Source organism: Mus pahari, chromosome 5, assembly GCF_900095145.1.
Source record: "Mus pahari chromosome 5, PAHARI_EIJ_v1.1, whole genome shotgun sequence".
Taxonomy (NCBI): Eukaryota; Metazoa; Chordata; class Mammalia; order Rodentia; family Muridae; genus Mus; species Mus pahari.
This window is the reverse complement of record NC_034594.1, coordinates 34711175-34731875: the sequence shown is the minus strand read 5'-3', so window position 1 is coordinate 34731875 and position 20701 is coordinate 34711175. Positions and strand designations below refer to the sequence as shown.

The window sequence follows — 20701 nt, the reverse complement described above, 5'->3', positions numbered from 1 at the left end:
GAGCAGGGAGGGAGGGTATAGGGGACTTTGGCGATAGCATTTAAAATATAAATGAAGTAAATACTTAATAAAAATTGGGAAAACAATTATCAGAAAAAAATGCTGACAGTTTCTATAAAAATATGCTACTACTATGTTCCTCAGCACTTTTTATTTCAGTACCATTATTCTTATAAATCAACTTAGAGGCTAAAGTTGACTTATATCCAGCTAGTCCTAAGCATAAAGTGAAACAAAGAAAAAATGTTATGCTATAGGAAACAAAAGACTGAGACGAAACCTATGATTTCTAGCGTCTAAAACAAGAGATTATAAAATTGTATGTGCTGTCCATAGTTCAATGTTCCTTCAATTCTGTAGCATATTTTTTAAAGATTTACTTATTTATTTATTTAATGAGTACACTGTAGCTGTTTTCAGATACACCAGAAGAGGGCATTAGATCACATTACAGATGGTTGTGAACTACCATATAGTTGCTGGGAATTGAGCTCAGGACCTATGGAAAAGCAGTCATGCTCTTAACCACTGAACCATCTCTCCAGCCTGTCTATAGCATATTTTTACTCATAGAACTATATAATAGTAACCATGTAGTTAAACACTAGAAATATTGGCTTCATTATATATGACTTCCTTGTTTATAAAAATCTGGGACAATAAAGAGAATCATAGCCTTAGGGAAACAGTGTATTTAAATGGTCAACTGAAAGTAAACAGAAATGTTTGGGTTCAATAGAAAATGATTTACATGTAATACAGTAAAGGCAACAATACATAGATGCTTCTCATCTTACAAAGTTGTATTTATCCCAGAAAACATCGTAAGATGAAAATATCAGAGATGTAGTGGTCACTTGCTGCTCTTGCAGAAGACCTGAGTTTGACTCTCATTGCCCACCGTAGATGGTAGTTCATAACCATCTATAGGTTCAGTCCTAGGGGATTTGATAATTTTTTCTTACCTCTATGGATACCAGGAACACATGTGGTTCACATATATACATGCAAACAGAACATTAATATGCATAAATAAAAATAAATATTTTAAAGAGAAAAATAAAAATCACATATAACACAAAAATATATTTAGTATGCCTCATCTATCACATCTCAGAGCTTAGGAACTCAATACACTGCCTTTATGATTGCATGGCTTACAGGAAATTGTGCCCAATATTAAGGATATCATGATACATATTCTGAGTCCTGGGGAAAAATTCAACTTTTAAAGCTATAACTATGATTTTCATTTAATGGGAATTATCTTTGCTCCATCTTAATCCAACATGTCATAAATCAAACCACTGTAACCTAGATTCTATCAGTATATGCCATCTCTATCAGATCCTCTAAAATACCTAGGAAAATAAACTTTTAATTAAGTTCATAATATACTTGCTGCTGTTTTTAAAATGTGTACTTTCTCATTTTGTTGTCTTTGCTCTTCCATACATGTTGAAATTAAATCTAAGATGGCCTCCAAAGAGCCAATCTAAACATTACATCACTTTTTATACCTTGAAATATTAATGGTGGGCTAGAGAGATGGCTCAGTGGCTAAGAGCACTGACTGTTCTTCCAGAGGTCCTAAATTCAATTCCCAGCAACTACATGGTGGCTCACAACCATCTGTAATGGGATCTGATGCTCTCTTCTGGTGTGTCTGAAGAACACTACAGTGTACTCAATATAAAATGTATAAATAAAATTTTTAAAAAGAAATATTAATGGTAAAAGATTTTTTAAAGGTCCATATATTGTCTCCAATATCTTTGTAACAAGAAGGAGTACCATATTGATTCCTTGTGGTGTCACTGCTCCAATTACATTTAATCTCTGGGTCCAAGGAAAATAGGTACTAAGGTTCTACAATGAGGGGTATTTTTAAGATTTATTTTACATGTATGAGTGTTTTATCTACATGTGTGTATGTGCACCACCTATGTACCTGGTGCCTCAAAGGTCAGACGAGGCATTGGATCCCCTGGATCAGATGGTTGTGAACCATCATGTAGGTGCTGGGGATTGAATTCAGGTTTTTTTTCAAAAACAAGTGCTTTAAATCACTGATCAAACTCTACAGCCTTGTACACTGAGTCTTATAGTGGTCCAAAGACAAACGAAGGGTCTACAAATAAAAATACATTATAGCTTACTTTGTTTCCCTTCTGATCTATGTTAATCAGACTTTTCATGTGAGAAGTGATCAACAAAGATTCAAAGGATTTAAGATTTTGGCTTGATATTGATTTCAGGCGGTTCTGTCCATAATCTTGGTTCCTCTGATTCTATACCAATGATGAAATAAATGATGTCTATGGAGGACAGGAACTGAGGGACAAAACAAGATATAGCCCACAAAGACACATAGTCCCAGTGACATAGTTCTTCTATCTAGACCTCACCTCCTGAAGTTTTCAGAGCCTACTAAAATAATGCTACTAGCTGAAAACCAAATCTTATACACTGAGCCTTTGTGGGTAGGTCAACAGTCTCCTAATAGTCAAGGCAGGTTCTATGGATGTTGCTCAGTCAGTGTTTGCCTAGCGTGTGATAGGTTTTATCTCAGCAATGAATTACACTCCTCTGGTACAAATTTTCTTCTGTGTCATACTTTTTGCCACTGAGGGGGAAAATATGTAATATAAACAACTTAAGGGAGAAAGGACCCACTTTTTGGCCCTGGTTTCAGAGTCCTCAGTCTGGCTCTGTTCATCTCATGGCAGATGAGAAAGAGAAAAAGAGAAAGGTATCCCAGTGACAAAATATAGCCCCAAAGATCCCTAATAGCCCACTTTTTCACCTAGACCCCACCTCATAAAGTTTGCAGAACCTCCTAAAATAGTGTCACAAGCTGGAAACCAGTCTTCATCAGTAAGCCTAAGAAGGATAGCTCATATTCAAACTATAACATAATCTTAGCTATTTCTTCTTTTGTATTTAAATAGCATGAGAATAATTTTGATAGCTTCAGTGGTCTGCTGAAAGAGATCATGGCATGAGTTCATTAAAATAGTTAAGAACACTCTCGGTTGCTAGATATGGTCGCACACATCTCTAATCTTAGCACTTGAGAAGTCAGGCCTGGAGGATCACAAGTTGATCCTTACTAAACAAATGTACTTCTATACTATTCTGTCACTTTATTTACTTGTGGCAAATTTATCTAAGAAAGAATATCTTTAAATATATCATCCTAATTCTCTTTTTTGTTCTTGCTTATTGTTGTTGTCGTTGTTGTTCATGGTGCTAGGGACCAAAACAAAGTCCTTGAGCTTGCTAGACAGCATTTGACCACTTTGCTACAGCCTCAGCCTCTCTGACTTTGAAATTCTAATTTAGTACTTTAGTCTTTCATTCAACACCAGTGAGGTTACTCAAACTAAATAAACAATGATACAACTGGTGATAAAACAAATTAACACCAAATATGAAAAATATAATTTACTGCATTACATAAGTGCAGAGTTTTACAACAAACATGCTAAAAAATGTAGATTTCTGTATAAAACAGTAATAATCTCATGATTAAAAAGTCAATTCTTGTATCAGGTATGATGACAGCTGGCTTGATATCACAAAACTGAAGAAACTGAGACAGAAGGATTGTAGGCTCAAAACTAACCCAAGTTTCATACTTAGACACTGTCTCAAAAAAATCCTTAGTTGTCTTAAAAATATTTTTAAAATAACAAAATCCTGTTACTTGCAACATGTATAGATTGTGGAAATAGTTGTGTTAGATAAAATCACTCAGGAACAAAAGCATAAGTACTACAAGGTTTCATCTCACAGTCTAAGAGATCCCACAGAAGATGCAAGTAGAATGGTGGTACCATGGTAAGATGCCTAGGGAAAGTAGGAGAAGAAAGAATGTACAAATGTTGCTTAATGGCTGCGGAGTTACAGTTAAACAAGAGCAAGAAGACTAAGACCTAGCAAGAAGGAGTGAGTATGCATAACAGTAATGTACTATGATTTCAAAGACTAAAAGTAAATATTTTATGTCTTTACCCTAAAGAAATATTAACTCTTAGAGAAGATAAATATGCTTATCCTAACTTAAACCTTACACAGTTACATTGAAAATCATAAGAGATTACTCCATTAATATATACAACTTTTGTTTTCCATGCATTGGTTAAAAATAAATTTTAAACTTTATTTTAAAATTATTCCTTTAAAAGATTTAGATCTTTGACCCGTCTCTCTATAGTAAGTCATAAAATATAAGCTGAACTAACAAAGAAAAGCACTCAAGAAATGATCTTACATGTCTAAGCATATTTCTAGTTACTTCTGTTCTTTTTAGTCTTGAAACACTATTATTAATAGCTTTTTCTTTCCTTGGGATTTCTAGTAAACTATAATTTCTGACTTAGACTTTAACCAAGGGAAATACAACATTTTTATTACCAGTAATCATTCCCTCAACACAAAGTTGCCTTAGTTCAAGCTTCTCTACCAAATGTACCATAAGCTGAGGTGCTTATGCAGTTTATGTTCATTTCTCAGTTCTGGAGGCTGGGAAATCAAGGTACCTGCAAATGCAGGTGTCTGTCTTCTCACTGTACCCCTACAAAGTGGTTCTCAACCTTCCTACTGCTGTGACCCTTTAATAAAGTTCTTCATGTTGTGTTGACCCCCAGCTATAAAATTATTTCATTGCTACTTAACTATAATATTGCTGTTATGAATTGTAATAAAAATATCTGATATATGACTGCCAAAGAGGTTGTGACCCACAGATTGAGAGCCACTGCTTACAAGAGTAAGAATAGAGAGAATGAAACATGTTCCCTTTTACTTAGTATTTATTTATTTATTTATTTATTTATTGTATATGCATAAACATGTGTGAAGCCACACATGTTTAGATTCCAAGAGTGAGATCATGCAGCCCTTACATTTTTGTATCTAGGTTATTTTCCTTAACGTGATGATTTCTAGGTTCCACATATATTGATGATAATGGGATTTTATTATTATAAAAGTTAATGCCTCCAAGAATATGTTTTAAGACAGCATCTAATTGTGTAGCTCAAGTTAGTGTTGAGCCTGTAATCCTCCCACACATTTTTATTATCTTTATCTACTTTGTATTAGCACACTAAATATTCTTATTCCTATCTAACTATAAATCAGTACCCATTGATCAATATTTATCTACCCTTCCTTCTCCTATTGTCTTACTATTCAATTGCTGTGAAAGAGACACCAAAACCAAAGTATCTTATAGAAGAAGACATTTCATTAGAGGGCTTGCTTAGAGTTTTAAAGAGTTAATCCCCTCATTATCATTGAGGGGAGTATGGTAGCAAGAAGGCAGGCAGGTGGTTAGAATAATACCTGAGAGCTTATATCCTGATCCACAGACATCAGGTAGAGAGAGCAAGATGGGTCGGAGCCTGGTGTGGGCTTTTGAAACCTCAAAGCCCACCCACAGTGACATGCCTACTAAAATAAGACCACACCTTCTAATCCTTCTCAAACAGTTCCATTCACTGTAGACCAAATATTCAAATATATGAGCCTACAGGAGCCATTCTCATTCAAACCACCCATTATCCCAAGTCTGGTAACCTCTATTCTACTTGCAACTTTCATTGGATGTGACCTATAGAACATGGTTGGGTGACCTTTGGGCCAGTTCATTTTCAGGTTAATTGATCCTCTTCAAACATAATATGAAATAAAGTATGGCCAGGCAATGGTAGCACATGCCATTAATCCCAGCACTTGGGAGGCAGAGGCAGGCGGGTTTCTTAGTTCGAGGCCAGGAGGCCAGCCTGGTCTACAGAGTAAGTTCCAGGATAGCCAGGGCTGGACAAAGAAACTCTGTCTCAAAAAACCTTACGTGTGTGTGTGTGTGTGTGTGTGTGTGTGTGTGTGTGTGTGTGTAATTCTTTTTGTAATTTTGAGTAATTTCTATTTCTTTCCAACCTGTTTTTAGTTTAACCTAGATTATTTGATCAAACACCTATAGGCTATTCTAATACTGGATTTACCATAAGTTCTTACTAGCCAAAATAGCTGTCCGAGGTAGAAGACCAGTAAAAAGGTAGTCAGAATGAGTTGTTAATTGGATGAAACTTTCAGCAATCATACTGAGTAAGTTGGACAAGTTTCTCTCATTCATTTGTATTTTCTAGATTTTATGTAGATACATAAAATCATATTTGTATATATGACATAAAATGAAAATAAAACTGTTTAAACAGGGCTAACATCAGGGTGCAGGAATGAGAATACAAAAGAAGTGGGGACTATAAATGGAAATGTGTTCAACATAAAATATATACATGTGCAAAACTTAAAAAGAAATTCTTATTCATTACTGTGTGAAGCTATGTACTAGTTGACATGATAGTCTAATTTTTAAGTGCCTTTAGAGGGAAATCTATCATATAGCACATCTATTTTTTATATCAAAATTATGTTTCCATTCTTGGTTTAAGCATTTTTTTTCTGCAGTCTATCATTCTTCTTAATTGGACATGTCATTTCTCATTTTTTCTTACTATCCCTTAAAACCCAGACCACTTGGATGGGCACCCTACCTTTCATAGCATAATATTCAATTCATGAAACCATATTCCCTTACAGCTTATTTTTCTAAACTTTTCTTTATATAACATCTTACTCCACTGTGAGGATGGGAGTAAGCAGTGGAGTTTTGTACTGTATTACATGCTCTGTTAATATTGTAATTTTACCCGCTTTGGGAAATATGGATGGAAGATAGAGATTATTTTTCATTCCAAATGAATTAGTATTTCTTAGTATGATCTATTCAAAACACAAGGAATGCTCCCATACATAAGATATTTATTCCCAGACACCAGTAAATGCCTCAAACCTCAGATAGTACCTAATGCTATATATACACACAAGCATTAATCTGATTACACAGCTAATATATAACTCAATCATTTGGGAGACTATGCAGCATGGATATGATGAACAGTATGGTAGTTCACATCCAGAACATGTTGGATTGAGACAACATAAGCAGTTTTAAAAGGATAAATTGTTTATTTCTGGACTTTTCCCATATTAATGGTTTTGGGGCCACTATAAACTACATGTAATAGAAACCTTGGAAAGGGAAGCTTCAAATAAGGTAGAAACTTCAGCATGCTTCTGCGTTGGTTACTTGTCTCATTGCTGCAACAAAATAGACAAAACTTTAAGAAAGAAGGGATTTATTTTGGTTCACAATTTGAAGTCACAGTTCATCATGGCAGAGATTTCATGGTGACGGGAACCTTATGAGCTTGAAGCAGCTGGCCATGCTGCATTCACAGTCAGGATGGAGAGAGATTCATGATAGTGCTCAGCTTGTTTTCTCTGTTTTATTCAGTCTGTGACTTCTACCTCTAGAATGGTGCCACCCAAACTGAGGGTGAGTCTTTCTATCTTCTGTTAATCGAATCTAGATTATCACAGACAACCGTATCTTAGAGGCTTGTCTTCTTGGTGATCCTAAATCCTGTGAAATTGACAATATAAGCATAACAAATGTATCACTTATCAACTAGACAGCTGTCTTTGTTGGATGTTTTTTGTCAACTTGAGACAAACTAGTGTTATCTGAGAAGAACCCACAATGGAGAAAATGTCCCAGCTTGTAGAACATTTTCTTAATTAGTGATTTACCTTGGAACATCAAGTTTCTGTGAGGCTAGGCACATCCTCTCCGACTGAGGCCAGACAAGACAACCCACCTAGAACATCCCACATAAAGACAACAGCTTTTGGGATAGCTCCTGCTCTAGTTATTTGGGACCCACATGAAGACCAAGCTGCACATCTCCTACATAAGTGTGGGGAGGCCTAGGTCCAGCCCATGTATGTTCTTTGGTTGGGTGGTTCAGTCTTTGAGAGCCCCAAGGGTCCAGGTTAGTTGATTGTTGGTCTTCCTGTGGGGTTTAGAGGCCAAAATCCTAAAGAAGGATTTCTTACAAGTCTGAGAGTACAGTCCATCTTAGCAGAGAAGTTATGGTGATAGGAGCTTGAGGCAAATGACCACATTGCATAGAGTCAGGAAGTTCAAAGAGATGAATGCTAATACTCAACTTACTTTACTGTTTTTTTTTTTTTTAACTTTTTTTATTCAGTCCAGAACCCCAACCCACACTCAGGGTCACTCTTCCCACATTGTTTCTGTTGCCATAATAAAACACTGACTAAAACCAACTTGAAGATGAAAGGATTTATTTCAGTTTATACTTTATAGTTCATCGTTGAGAGAAGCCAGAACAGGAACTCGGGGCAGGTTATAGAAACAGGAACTGAAGCAGAGACCGTGGAGGAGCACCACTTACTGGCTTACCCATGGCTACCTCAGCCTGCTTTCTTATACAACCTAGGACCACCTGCCCAAGAGAAGCACCACAGACAACAGCTGGGCCTTCACACATCAATCATTGCATACCGTTCAGTGTGATGAAAGCATTTTCTCAATTAAGATTCCTCTTCCCAGATGGTCTAAATTTGTCAAGGTGACAAAAAACTAGCCAGCACACACCCCTGTTAGCCTAATCTAGAACCCAGAGACTAACCTCATCTGGATGAATTCTCAGCAGTTTGTCTCCTAGGTGACCCTAGATCATTTAAGATGTCTAGCTAAGACTTGGTGACTTGTTAGCCAAACCCTAAGATTCTTCAATCAATTCCTTTCCTATGTTCTTTCATTTCAGTTCTATCAAGTATCCTGTGTAATTTTAATTTTTTCAAAGTCTACTTTTAATGATGGTTCTTCAACGCTTTAACCTCCCTTTTAGCCTATCATCCACCAGAGGTAGTGGGAAAGAAAGGATATGCCATGAGTCTGTCTCAGCTGGCATCACTGCCAATCAGCCTGAGTCTGTAGAAATGGCAAGAAACTGTAACACACCACCAAAGTTTTGGTGCATTTCTGCCTATGGAGTCCCAACAGATGCAGTTCAGTTATGCAGTGTAAAGCAGACCAAAACATGCAAGTCATTAGCAAAGAATCCTTCATCGTGTGTCCTTTCAAGCACTTGTTTTAAGAGAACATCCTTTCCCCTGTATCTGCTCAGCAAACTGTTCCTTCACAAGGCTGCCTTAGCCTTTCACCTGTGTCCACTTCAGTGAAACATTCCTTCACATGTTTGCCCGAGCAAAACACCATCCAACGCAACTGACTTTCCAAAGAACCCTTAAGTCTCCACTTCAATCCTGTCATATAATTTTATGAATCCTAATTTATGGCTTTTTCCTTGGATTCAGTTGTATCTTTCCATATTACTTTCAAAGGTATTTTTAGTACTCCCATTAGCTACTAATACAGTTCTCTAGTTGTTTTCCTAGAGTGATCTTCAGATTTTATTTATACTTTTGAATTATTTTAAATTTATTTTTTAGTTGAGATGAAAAATAAAGGGTAGGGGCTTCTCTTCCAGAGGACAAGAGACAGAATCCCAATACCCACAGAATAACTTAGAACCGTCTGGTATTGTTCTAGGGGTTCTGGTGGCCTCTTATGGCCAACACGGTACCCAGCATGCACAGGATACACAAATTTACAAGCAGGAAAATTATTCATACATGTAAAATAATTTTTAAAAGGGGGTGGCTGTAGGTGTAGCTCAGTTGGTATAGAGTGCTTGCCTAAAATTATCACAGCTCTGAGTTCTATTTTGTAATACAGTAATCTAGAAGATTATCAAGCTTGTTTAATGTGACCAAGTTTTGAACATCGATGACTAAAAAAAAAGTAAAAGTAACTTTATTGAAAACTGCTCTCTGCAGGAGGGGAGGGATCCCAGAACTGCGAGTTCACTAAGCATAATGTGGATTGGACATTTTAGGGAACACCCGAGCCATGCATGGGATACATAAATGAGGAATAAATACCTAAGAAACAAAGCTGGATGGGGTTACAGAGTATGCTTATAGTCTGGCCTTTTTGCTGGTTTCAGTCTCAAGTTTTTCACTGTTTTTTCTCTGGCTCCCAGAAAGCTGTCACACTCCTGGGCATTCTATTGCATTGTTGGATCACAACAGTGGGTTACAATCCTGGCAGCATATCAAAAATGTTGTTAGAATGTTCTCAGCTACAGGCCTTTCTTTGTCAGGGCTAGTTACTGATGCTTATCCATCAGTAAGTGGTGCTTCACAAGTGAAATCTCAGATACTAGTCACACATCTGTGCAATCCTTAGGAGTACAATTGTAAATGCTTGTCCCACCCTGTACACACACACACACACACACATACACACACACACCTAGTCCAGCAATATTCTGATGACCAGATTTCCACATCTAGTCCTGTCCACTGGCTCTGAGTTTCCCTCGAGTTTTGTTCACAGGATCTTGAGCTGCTGCGTAACCAGTGCATCAGGGGTCATTTTGAAATAATGTTCCGCAGTTGCTCTGATCAAGCGCCAAATACTGAAAAGCAAAGAATTTCTTGGAGTCTTCTTATGTCAGTGACCCCACAGTCTGCCTTCCCTCCCTTCTGCTCCTTAAAGTGTTCAATTTTCTGAGCTTTTCTGTATTGTAATGGCTCTGTCTACTATGGAACTCCCTCTCACCCTTGTGATTTTTTTATAATACAATATTTTTCATCCAAAAAGCTAGTCCATGTCATTATGTGTTTACATGATTGTGTGTATATGACAGAAGTCAGTGTCAGGTTTCCTACTAAATCTTGGTCCACCTTATTTTTTGAGACAGATCTATCACTGGGACCTGGGGTTTACCAGTTATGGCTCACAATTTGGCTGGTTGGCCATCAAAACCCACCCATGCCCCTGGAGTCTTTTTCTCTGATCTCCCAGCACTGAGATTACAGGAATCTGCTACCATGCCTGGCATGTTTACATAGGTGCTGGAGATCTAAACTCGTGTCTTCATGCTTGATCAGCAAGCACTTTACCCTCTGAGGAATCTTCTCGCCCTTGTTTTCTGTCTCTGTGTTGGAAAGTTAACACCATTTACAATTATGATTACTATATATATATTTAGGAAGGTTTTCAGATTTCTATAATTTGGTGCTTGTTTTCCTATTTGGTTCAATAATTGTTCTTTCTCCTCAACTAGTAGTAGGGGAGCACTAACTTACAGTTAGGTATGGTTTTTTCCCTCGGGTTTACTTTGTTCATCTATTCCTCTTATGAAATGTATTCTTTGTTCTTCTCTCATAATTGAGGTTTGGTTTTTTTCCCTCTGTGCTTAGAATTCATTTGTCTTTTTTTAATGGTCACTAATTTGTACTCTCTTGATATGTATATTTTTCCATTGGTTATAAAGAGTAAGCAGATGTACCAATCTTGGTTGGTAGTTATTTACTTTCAGGTCTTGAAGTCTACCACTCCACGCTTCATGGCTTTTAGAGTTTCTGCTGAATTCTACATTATTCTGAGGCATTTGCCTTTGTATGTTGACATTTTTCTCATGGATTTTAATATTACTTCTTTGTTTGTATTTTTGGTATCTTGGCCTTAATGTGGCATGGAGTGGTGGTGGCAGTTGTGTCCCTTAGGAGTTCTTGGGTGTCCATTTATTTCCATAGATTTAGGGAATTTTCTCATAATACAGTTACTAAGTTTCTGTGCCTTTAGTTTTGTCACGGGTCCTTCTACCCCATGGATTCTTAGCCTTTGATCTCTTGATCATTTACTAGAGCTATTAAAAGTTGTGATCATTCTCCTCTTTAATTTTTTGTATTTATGTCTGAATGTTGTATTTCTTCAAACAAGTCCAGCTGATAGTATTTCTTCTGTTTGGTGTAATCAGTTGGTGATATTTTTTCATTGTGGTTTTCATTTTTAATATTTCTGTTCATTTCACTTTCTTATCTATGTTATTGACTTCTTCTCTGGATCCTGAGTTGATTTCCTTACTTCAGTCTCCTGCTTGCTTATATCCTCTTTTAAGTCATTGATCAGTTTTACAAGTAAACATTTGAATTCTGTCATTTTTTTTCCTAGTTCAGTATCTTTGGATCTGGTAATTAAAGAGTTTCAACTTTTTGGAATCATGTTATATTTTTTATTTCTTATGTTTCTGTGTTGTGGTTTGTGCAGCTGATAATAGATGCACATCTTCTGATTTTATTTGGGAGACTTTTTAGTTAGCAGTCCTTACTTGGAAGTTCAACCCCAATACCTCCAAGAAAGGGGAAAATAAACTAACACACTAGGAAACACCATGTCTCCAAATAACTAAATTACCTTAAAACGGTTAAAGCCAGCAGGGCAAGAAACATAGAATACTAGACGCCTCTTCCCTGTGCCTGGGTGATAAAGGTCAGTGAAAATGGTTCCCAGTGAGCCTTGCAAGGGTGGTATTGTCAGCTTTGGCCCAAAAGCTTCTTTGTGCTGTGAGCAGAACTTAATGCAGAGATTCATAAGTGATCAGAATGCTCAGCCCTAAATGGGACATCTATGTCAATGTGCCAGTGCTCAGGAGCCTCACAGAAGAGGAGGACAGAAAGAGTATGGATGAAGAGGGTTGTGAAATGCCATCTTCTGGACATGAAGTGATCATTGCACTCATGAGCTCACTGTACTTAGGCCTACCTGTGTAAGCTTAAGCCAAAATGGTCAGTCAATAGTCTAACTGGCAGTGCTAATTAATTAGACTCGGTGCATTATCAAAAGCGGGGGGATACAAAGAGCAACCTATTTGGGAGCATCAGAAGGATTGGAGGGAGATTTTAGATATGAGCAGGGTACATTAATTATATACATGGATTAAATAGCCAAAGAATAAATAAAAGATGTTCTTTTTTTAAAAGACAGAGAGAGCTTTTTAATAATTCATTTATGTGCATTGATGTTTTGCCTGCCTGTATGTGTGTGTGTGAGGGTGTCAGATGGTGGAGTTACAGACAGTTGTGAGCTGCCATGTGGGTGCTGGGAATTAAATTCAGGTCCTCTGGAAAAACATTCAGTGTTCCTAAACACTGAGCAATCTCTTCAGCACCAGACAGAAAAACTTTTTAAGAATCTTGAAAGTAGCCGGGCGTGGTGGCACACACCTTTAATCCCAGCACTTGGGAGGCAGAGGCAGGCGGATTTCTGAGTTCGAGGCCAGCCTGGTCTACAAAGTGAGTTCCAGGACAGCCAGGGCTACACAGAGAAACCCTGTCTCGAAAAAACAAAAAACAAACAAACAAACAAAAAAGAATCATGAAAGTAAAATAATTAAAACCAACTATCTACTAATGACCAAAGAAAATAAAATGGCAAAAATAGATGTTTAAAGTTATGTAAGGTAAAAGTAGAAACAGTAACTGAGGGCTTGGTGGATAAGAAAAAACAGTGAGATGCTTGGTGGGTAAGAGCATTTGAATTTGATCCCAAGACTCCACAGTAGAAGGAGGGAACTCACATGAAGTTGTACTCTAACCTCTGCACATAGGCTGTAGCATATGCATGCTTTCATTCATACACACAGTCATGTACACACACAAATAATACATAAAGTGATTTATAGTTTAAACTTTTGAAAATAAATAGTAACTGAATGAATAAAGGAAATAGGGAAAGAGGAAAAAGAAAGGAGTTCTAGGCTAAAGAAGACAAAAGAGTGTTAGGAAGAAGAGAAGAGAGCAAGATGGAAAAATACTGATCACACAATAAAGAAACCTGTGTAAGCATAGGAAATGGGCCGAGCTACCTTTTTAAAAAGTGCTTAAATATAACTCAGCTATACCACTCGTGTGAATTTACCCAAAAGGTTCACATGTCTCAGAGGAACTTGTACTCTAGTGCTTAGTCAGTACTGTTCCCAGGAGCTAAGTTATGGAACCAACCTAAAATAATGAGTGGAGAAAATGTATACATATGCACATGCGCACGCGCGCGCGCACACACACACACACACACACACACACACACACACACAAAATGAAAATTTTCAGCCATAGTGGACAATTGATGGAACTGGAGATAATCATGGTAAGCTGATTAAACCAGTCTCAGAAAATATCATGTGTTTGCTCTTATTCATGGTTTCTAGATTTTATAGACACATCAGTTTATCTACCTATATAAGGTGTGAAAATGTCTGGACCAGGAACCAATCAGTAGTAAAAATGTAGGCTTGCTCAATGTGTACTATATACTCTTGTGTGGAAATGTCTTCATGTAACACAGTACCATGTACAATGAATATACACAATGTAAAAATCAGTATTGCACTCAGAGGAATCAAATGACAGTATGCCCACATTAAAACCAAGTTATGTATTGGGTACAGTGGGCATAATGGTGAACTGTGCTTCACAGTATACTTAAGGAGTCATGAAAGTGTTCTACTTTATTTTAAAACTGGAAGTAAAGGGAGAGAACTAGAAGTCAAACCTAGAAGTAAAAAGGACGTTTAGGGCAAATAAAAAGCTTCAATATATAGTGTTTTAAAAATAATAATAGCAGATATAGTACAAGGAACAAAAGAAAATTTAAAAAGCAATAAAATAATATTAGGAAAGACTATATACTGGAGCAGCTTTTTTCTGGAAGTTCTCTAATATTGGATTCTGCCAGCTGGAAGATTTTAGTCATTTAAGGTTGGGGGGTTCTTCTGTTTGTCCTGTTCGGGCTGGTATTGTACCTAAAGTGTTTGAAGGACCATTTCTGAACAATGTTGCAAGTCACTAACCTTTGCCTGCCAGGACTCACTTAAGACCACCTTTAACTTCTCAGGCTGTGGACTGGGCAGGTTCTCAGTCACTCCAAAGAATCTAGCTGGTATGTGATAGCATGGCTAAAGCCTGGGCACGATATGTTTCTTGAGTGGGGGTGAGGGTAAACAAAGTACTGAGGTATGTTACTGGAGAACCTTTCAGCAGTTTCTGATCCTTGTCAGTGTTGAACATCCAGTGGAGAGAGGATTGCTTGTAGTGTCCACAGATCTGGGCTTTGGAATCCTCAGACCAGAAGTAAAAATTTTCAAGGCTTGCCTCAGTTCTAGCCACCTGCTAGCTCCAGGATATGGTTATCTTGAAAGATAACAAGACTGTCAGGGCCACAGACAAGAAGGCCTTCATGGCCACTGGAAAGTCATGAGGCCAGCCAGCAGCCATTTCTCACCCATGAGCTGTGGCAAAGTGACTCTAGGCTTTCTGAAAATTTGTTCCTCCTTCTCTGGCCTCCAAGGAAGCTTTATGTTAAAGAGCAAATAGTTTCTTCTCAAGACAATGCCTCTTCTGGGACATGAAGAAACAATACCTCTCCACCACTACTGACTAGTTTTATAGGAATTACTGTCCCACCAGAATCCCCTACTGGATTTGAGGCTTTCAGGAACTGTGGCTCATCTTATGGATAACTCTGCTAAGCTGCACCGGGTTAGCTTTTAGATGATGCTTCTGTGCCCCTGCCACAAACACAGGTGCTGTCTTCCTTTTGTTCCCTCAGAGTTTCTGTATCTCAAGACATTTGCCTGTCCTTTTGTGGTCTCTGATATTCTCTCTCCCTGTGGAATGGTCTGTTGTGTGCTATCCTAAGTCTTCTCACTTGCCATATTAAAAAAAAAAAAAAAGCAGCTTCTGGTCCACCATCATCCCCTGGAAGTCCCTCATTATATCTTAATTATGGTTTAATGTGATGCTGATGCTTTCATTCTCTTCCTGCTTAATCCTAAAACATTACCACATGGATGGTGGCCACAGCTTCCTCAAACTGAAAATCATGAATAGAAAATTCCTAATACTTTGTATTTCAGAATAATCATCATTTACATGTTAACTTGCCCATCATATTCTCAAAGTTTAAAATAAATCCAGTGGTTTTCTGATCCCTTAATGCCATATAGTCTACTTTATATATTAGGCCCATTTTTTATGCCTCTGTAATAAATTCATTTCTCTCTCCACTGCCCCAAAATCATTTTTGTCAAAGCTCAATTGTTGTATAGTCGGGTTATTATGTATTTCTTCAATATTTCTCCACCTTCAGTTTCCATGCTCTTAATTCTGTATAAAATTAAATTTAGTTTTTTTAGATTGTTGTTTCACTGTGGGTTTTTGCAGTGCTTAAGATTGAACCTAGAGCCTCACACAAGTTAAGTATGTTCTCAAGCCCCTTGACTTTTTTAGCTAGGTATGGTTTGCATGCCTGTAATCCCAGTCACTAGGAACACTGGGGTTAGAGCATTGCAAATTCAAGCCTATTTGGACTATATAATAAGACTCAATCTAAACATAATTGGTAAATTAATTAGTTAAAATAATATATTCCCTTTTGTCACTTTCATTAACTTTTACCAACATTCTTACCAAAGTCTTTACTTTTAACTATTTTTTAGCTTTCCAATGTTTGCTATCCAAAGTTACATGTATTAAGGGTATAAAATAAAGCTATGTAGCACTGCTTCCTGTTTTCTCTAGATACACTGAGTCTTTAACCAAGAAATCTGATATACATCAAACCCCTTAGAGATTTATAGCACATAGGTGGTACAGCCAATAAGCTCTAAGTAAATTAGGTGTGAACAGAAGTATTTTATCACAATAGATACCACTCATCTAACAAATACTTATCACCTAACACTGATGTCACAGTGCATAATACTAAGGAACAATGAGCAATATTGAACGAGCTGGTAATACCCATCTATAAAGTTTGGTTTTAGAAAAACAGATAAGTTTTAAATTAAATTAAAAATACATTTCCTCAGTTGCATCTAACAACTTTTCAAGTGCTAAATATTCGTGCATAACTAATAGCTACTGTGTCTTACTGTGTAGATATGGAGCGTTTCCATTAACAAAGAAAATTTTATGGGACAGTGGTGCTGTAGAAATTGCAACCTCTGGGAAATGTTCAGCCTTGGTTTCTAAAACAAGGAGTTAGCCAAGGCCCATGATGCTAAAAAGGTAGTTGCAGCTAGGTTGTTTCTAGTGGCCTAACTAGTCATTTTTGTTATTTGTTAGCTTAGAAAGGCATTATTGTTGTCTTAATTCTGGTCTTAGTAGAATTCATCTCATTTGGGATTGCTCCCAAAATTGCAGTCAATAGCCTACTGAGACAGAAGTCATTTAAAGACTTTCCTGGGCTGGGTGTCCAAGCAGGCACCCTATTAATAATGTTAACAGCACAGCAACAAAAATCCCGGTACAACATGGGTACATGGAAGTCCTCTGGCTCTTACTGATAATTACCTATATGCCTATCCCATCAGTGCCAACTCAAACAATGCTTTTTTGTTTTTGTTGTTAATAATCTAGATAGCCTTCTGCCAGACTCTCCTACACTTTTAAAAAAAAATACATTTTCAAATCCACCTAATAGAAGTTACTATTGTAGCTCACTTGTAATCATGCTGACCTACACCATGACACTAGACGACTGAGTGTGCAGTGTAGACTGTAAGTTCTTGGAAAGCAAGAGCTGGATTCTGAATGTCTGCTAATTGCTAGCTTCTAACTCCTAGCAAACTGATTTCATGAGTACCACATTCTGCAAGTCTTTAGTAACTGTTGATTATGTTCTGCACTCATCTATTCTTAATCTTTTTTCACTTCAGTCTTCCTGATCTGTATTTTCTCTTTACTTAACAGACAGTGTGGAGCATTCATTATTAAGACAATTGGGCAGCTCTAGTCCAGCTCAACTGATTTCTTGTCCATTGATCCTTGTGTGACCAAGATCCAGCTTCAAGGAACCGGCTAGAAGCTGCCCGTTGTGAAACTTAGGGTTAGTTAATACCTCACCATACGTATTTATTCCATGATAAGCTGTCTGAATTTGGCATTTGCTTTTACTGCTGTTTTACAAATTTTAATTAGGTAGATGTGGCATTTGGCTTTATATGTGTTAGTTTAACTGCAGTAACACTTCCTAGATGTTTTATCCATTCCATAAATAATAACTATATCAGTAATAGTGAGGTGTCTTTCATTTTCTCTACTTGGTGTTACTTCTTTTAATCTCAAAAGTTTTAGACATTTTGTTTTCTATCTTCGATATTTAAACATTTTGGGTAAGAGTCATGTCTAATAGAGTTTTAATTCTCCCATAACTTATAGAATGTACTAGCCTTAATGGTTTCATTTTGTCAATTTGCTTTGCTGTATTATCACTTACTATGCTTTGTTGAATTTTTTTTGTTACTGCTACTCGTTTAGTGTTGTTTCTGCATGATTTTCTGAATTTAAATAGTATTTAATACTTTGTGATAACATCTTCCAAATATTAGAAATACTACCATGATCAGTATTCTTGCTTTTTCAGCTTATTAATTAAACTATATGAATTTTTTCTAATAACTCAGATAAAAGTGTAACCTCATACACCATCTATTTGATATCAAAGTTTATATAATGTTGATCCACCTCATAGAATTTTTATAAAAGAAGGGCTCACTTCTGGCATTATAATATACTTTTCCAGTGTATTAGTTCTCTTAGAATGCTCTCTTCCTTTTCTCACTTTTACCAATCTATACAATTACATATGATTAATTTAGTAAGACAATTATTTTCATTAAATGAAAAATTATTTCTTATACCAAAGGAAAACTAGATTCTAGTTACAGGGCCAACTCACATTGTAAACTTAGAAAATGGTAGAAGAGATTAATTGTTCAGAAGATGGAGGACAAGTCATATGTTTCTAATCAGGAAAATTTTCTGTAGTAGGACAAGAAATACCTCTTTTTATATTTATTAGTTCTTTCACTGGCTTGTTAACTTTAGAACAGAAAGAGAAAGGTCCAAATATCAACATTACCTTAATAATTCTCCCTCTCCTCACCTGTGCGAGCCCCACATGCAGTCCATGCTCAGCAGCAGCAGTAGAAACAGGACCAGACCCCAGGCGTCTTCCCATGAGTCAAAGAGGCAAAACCATAATAACTATGTTTGTCAGTTAAATGGTTTCCTGAGAATGATAGGACCCCATGTCTATATACTGGCATATGAATATCTCATGCACTAATTATTCTCAGTTTTAAAATGTAATAGACTAGTAAGTCCCATAATGAAACGTCAAAAGAAGATTTTTGTTCTGTAATTTAGAAAAATTATTAACCAGTGATGTTAGAAATCTTTTTAATAGCACTATCCTTGAGAACAAAAAAGGTTACTGTTTGGTTTTTAAAGTGTTAAACATGATGCTAAACAAATCCTGGACTGTTAGTAAAACTTAATGATGTATTATATTGAACAAAGAATTCTGATAATAATTAATACCTAGTGTGTTTCTTTACAGTTATATATATTATATGCATACATATAAATATATAGATTATGTGTGTGCTCATATACATCATATATACACACATACAATTCATACATGTATACAGTCTTGAAGTTAGCTTTATTTTGAGAAATTAATAAAAACTTTGGATTTAATGACAATTGAGTTATGGGTGGAATCATTTGTCTTTCTTCTTGGCTTAGCTTGGTAAGCCAAATATACTGCCTCTAAAAACAGTGAGAGGACAGAAACCCTCCTTATGTATTATAAGTGAATCCCAGTCATTTATTTCTATGTTTAGTATACCTTCAATCAATTTTTTAAAGTATTTATTTTAGTGCCCATTTTGAAAAACCAATCTGAAGAACACATCTGAAATTCACTGTGCTAAGATGAAATTGAAACTATAAAATTAGTGAATACAATCAACATGACTTTGCAACTTGTTATACCAAAACCTCAGATACATTTAAAATAGAAAGGAATATTCAGAATTTAAAACTTTAACTTCTATCTTGATTAGGTGATTTCTTCAGGTGGAATAAAGTCACACACAAAAATTCTTTGCATATTTCCCAAAAATTATACTTCGGTAAGGTTAAAATTCAGAATCAAAGGCCTGGAAAGAACAATCAGGAAACAGCCAATTCAACTTACCACATTTCAGGGTTACATTGATACTTCTAGACCTATACTTTTGACTAAAATTTATTCAGGAATCTCCCGACATAAGGCAAAGGATGACTGGAAAGAGCCTCAGTTAGGAGAGTGCTTGCCATGAAATCAGGAGGACCTGAGTTCAATTCCCAAAGCAATGTAAAAAGGCTAGGCATTATAATTCACACCTGTAATCTCAGTGCTGGAAAGAAGACTCCCTGGGGGTCATTGGCAGCCACACACACAGAGATGCATGCACCCACACTCATGTGCAATGACTGCACACTAACACACATACAATATACACTATATACCAGAGGCAAGGTGAAAGATTTTGCCTGAAGGATGGATATCAGTGATGTTTATATTGCAGGCATGGTAGTATATTCCTTTCATCTCAACACTCAGGAGGTAGAGAAAGGTGAATCGCTGAGTTCAAGGCCAGCCTGGTCTATATTGAGAGTTTCAGGCCAGCCAGAGTTACATGAGACCCTATCTCAAAAATAAAACCAAATTAATGATGATGGTGATGATGATGTTGATGATGATGATGTTGGTTCTATCTCTTTTGCTTCTGTATTTTCATCAGTGTGCATACATTCTTAAAGGTATGCTTTCTGCTTTCGTCTTTCCATGATAAACACCATTTTCTGGTTACCATCTACAGTAGCTGCCATTTGTTGTACCTGCAACAATTTTTTGACTCTGCTTTTATGTACTGGACAAATTTTCTACCTTATACATTTTATTTATTTCTCTCAACAATCAAGTGCTACTCAAGCTCACTTACTTTTTGTTAATGTTTTTTTATTAGATATTTTCTTTATTTACATTTCAAATGCTGTCCCAAAAGTTCCCTAT

At 36.6% G+C, this 20701-nt stretch overlaps 1 protein-coding gene across 4 annotated transcripts in view; it reads left to right on the top strand.

The window, feature by feature from the left end:
* Boll (boule homolog, RNA binding protein) overlaps window positions 1–20701 on the top strand; it is a 97574-nt gene that overhangs the window by 59606 nt on the left and 17267 nt on the right. Inside the window, exon 11 of one of the 4 annotated variants that reach the window (XM_021198437.2) lies at window positions 17545–19344. The exons of 1 other annotated variant lie outside the window; for it this stretch is intronic. In XM_021198437.2, coding sequence (XP_021054096.1) covers window positions 17545–17568 — 24 coding nt within the window. In that variant the 3' untranslated portion in view covers window positions 17569–19344. Of the gene's footprint in view, window positions 1–17544; window positions 19345–20701 lie in introns of those variants that run through there. 2 more of the 4 variants (XM_021198439.1, XM_021198438.1) reach the window with 2 other exon arrangements.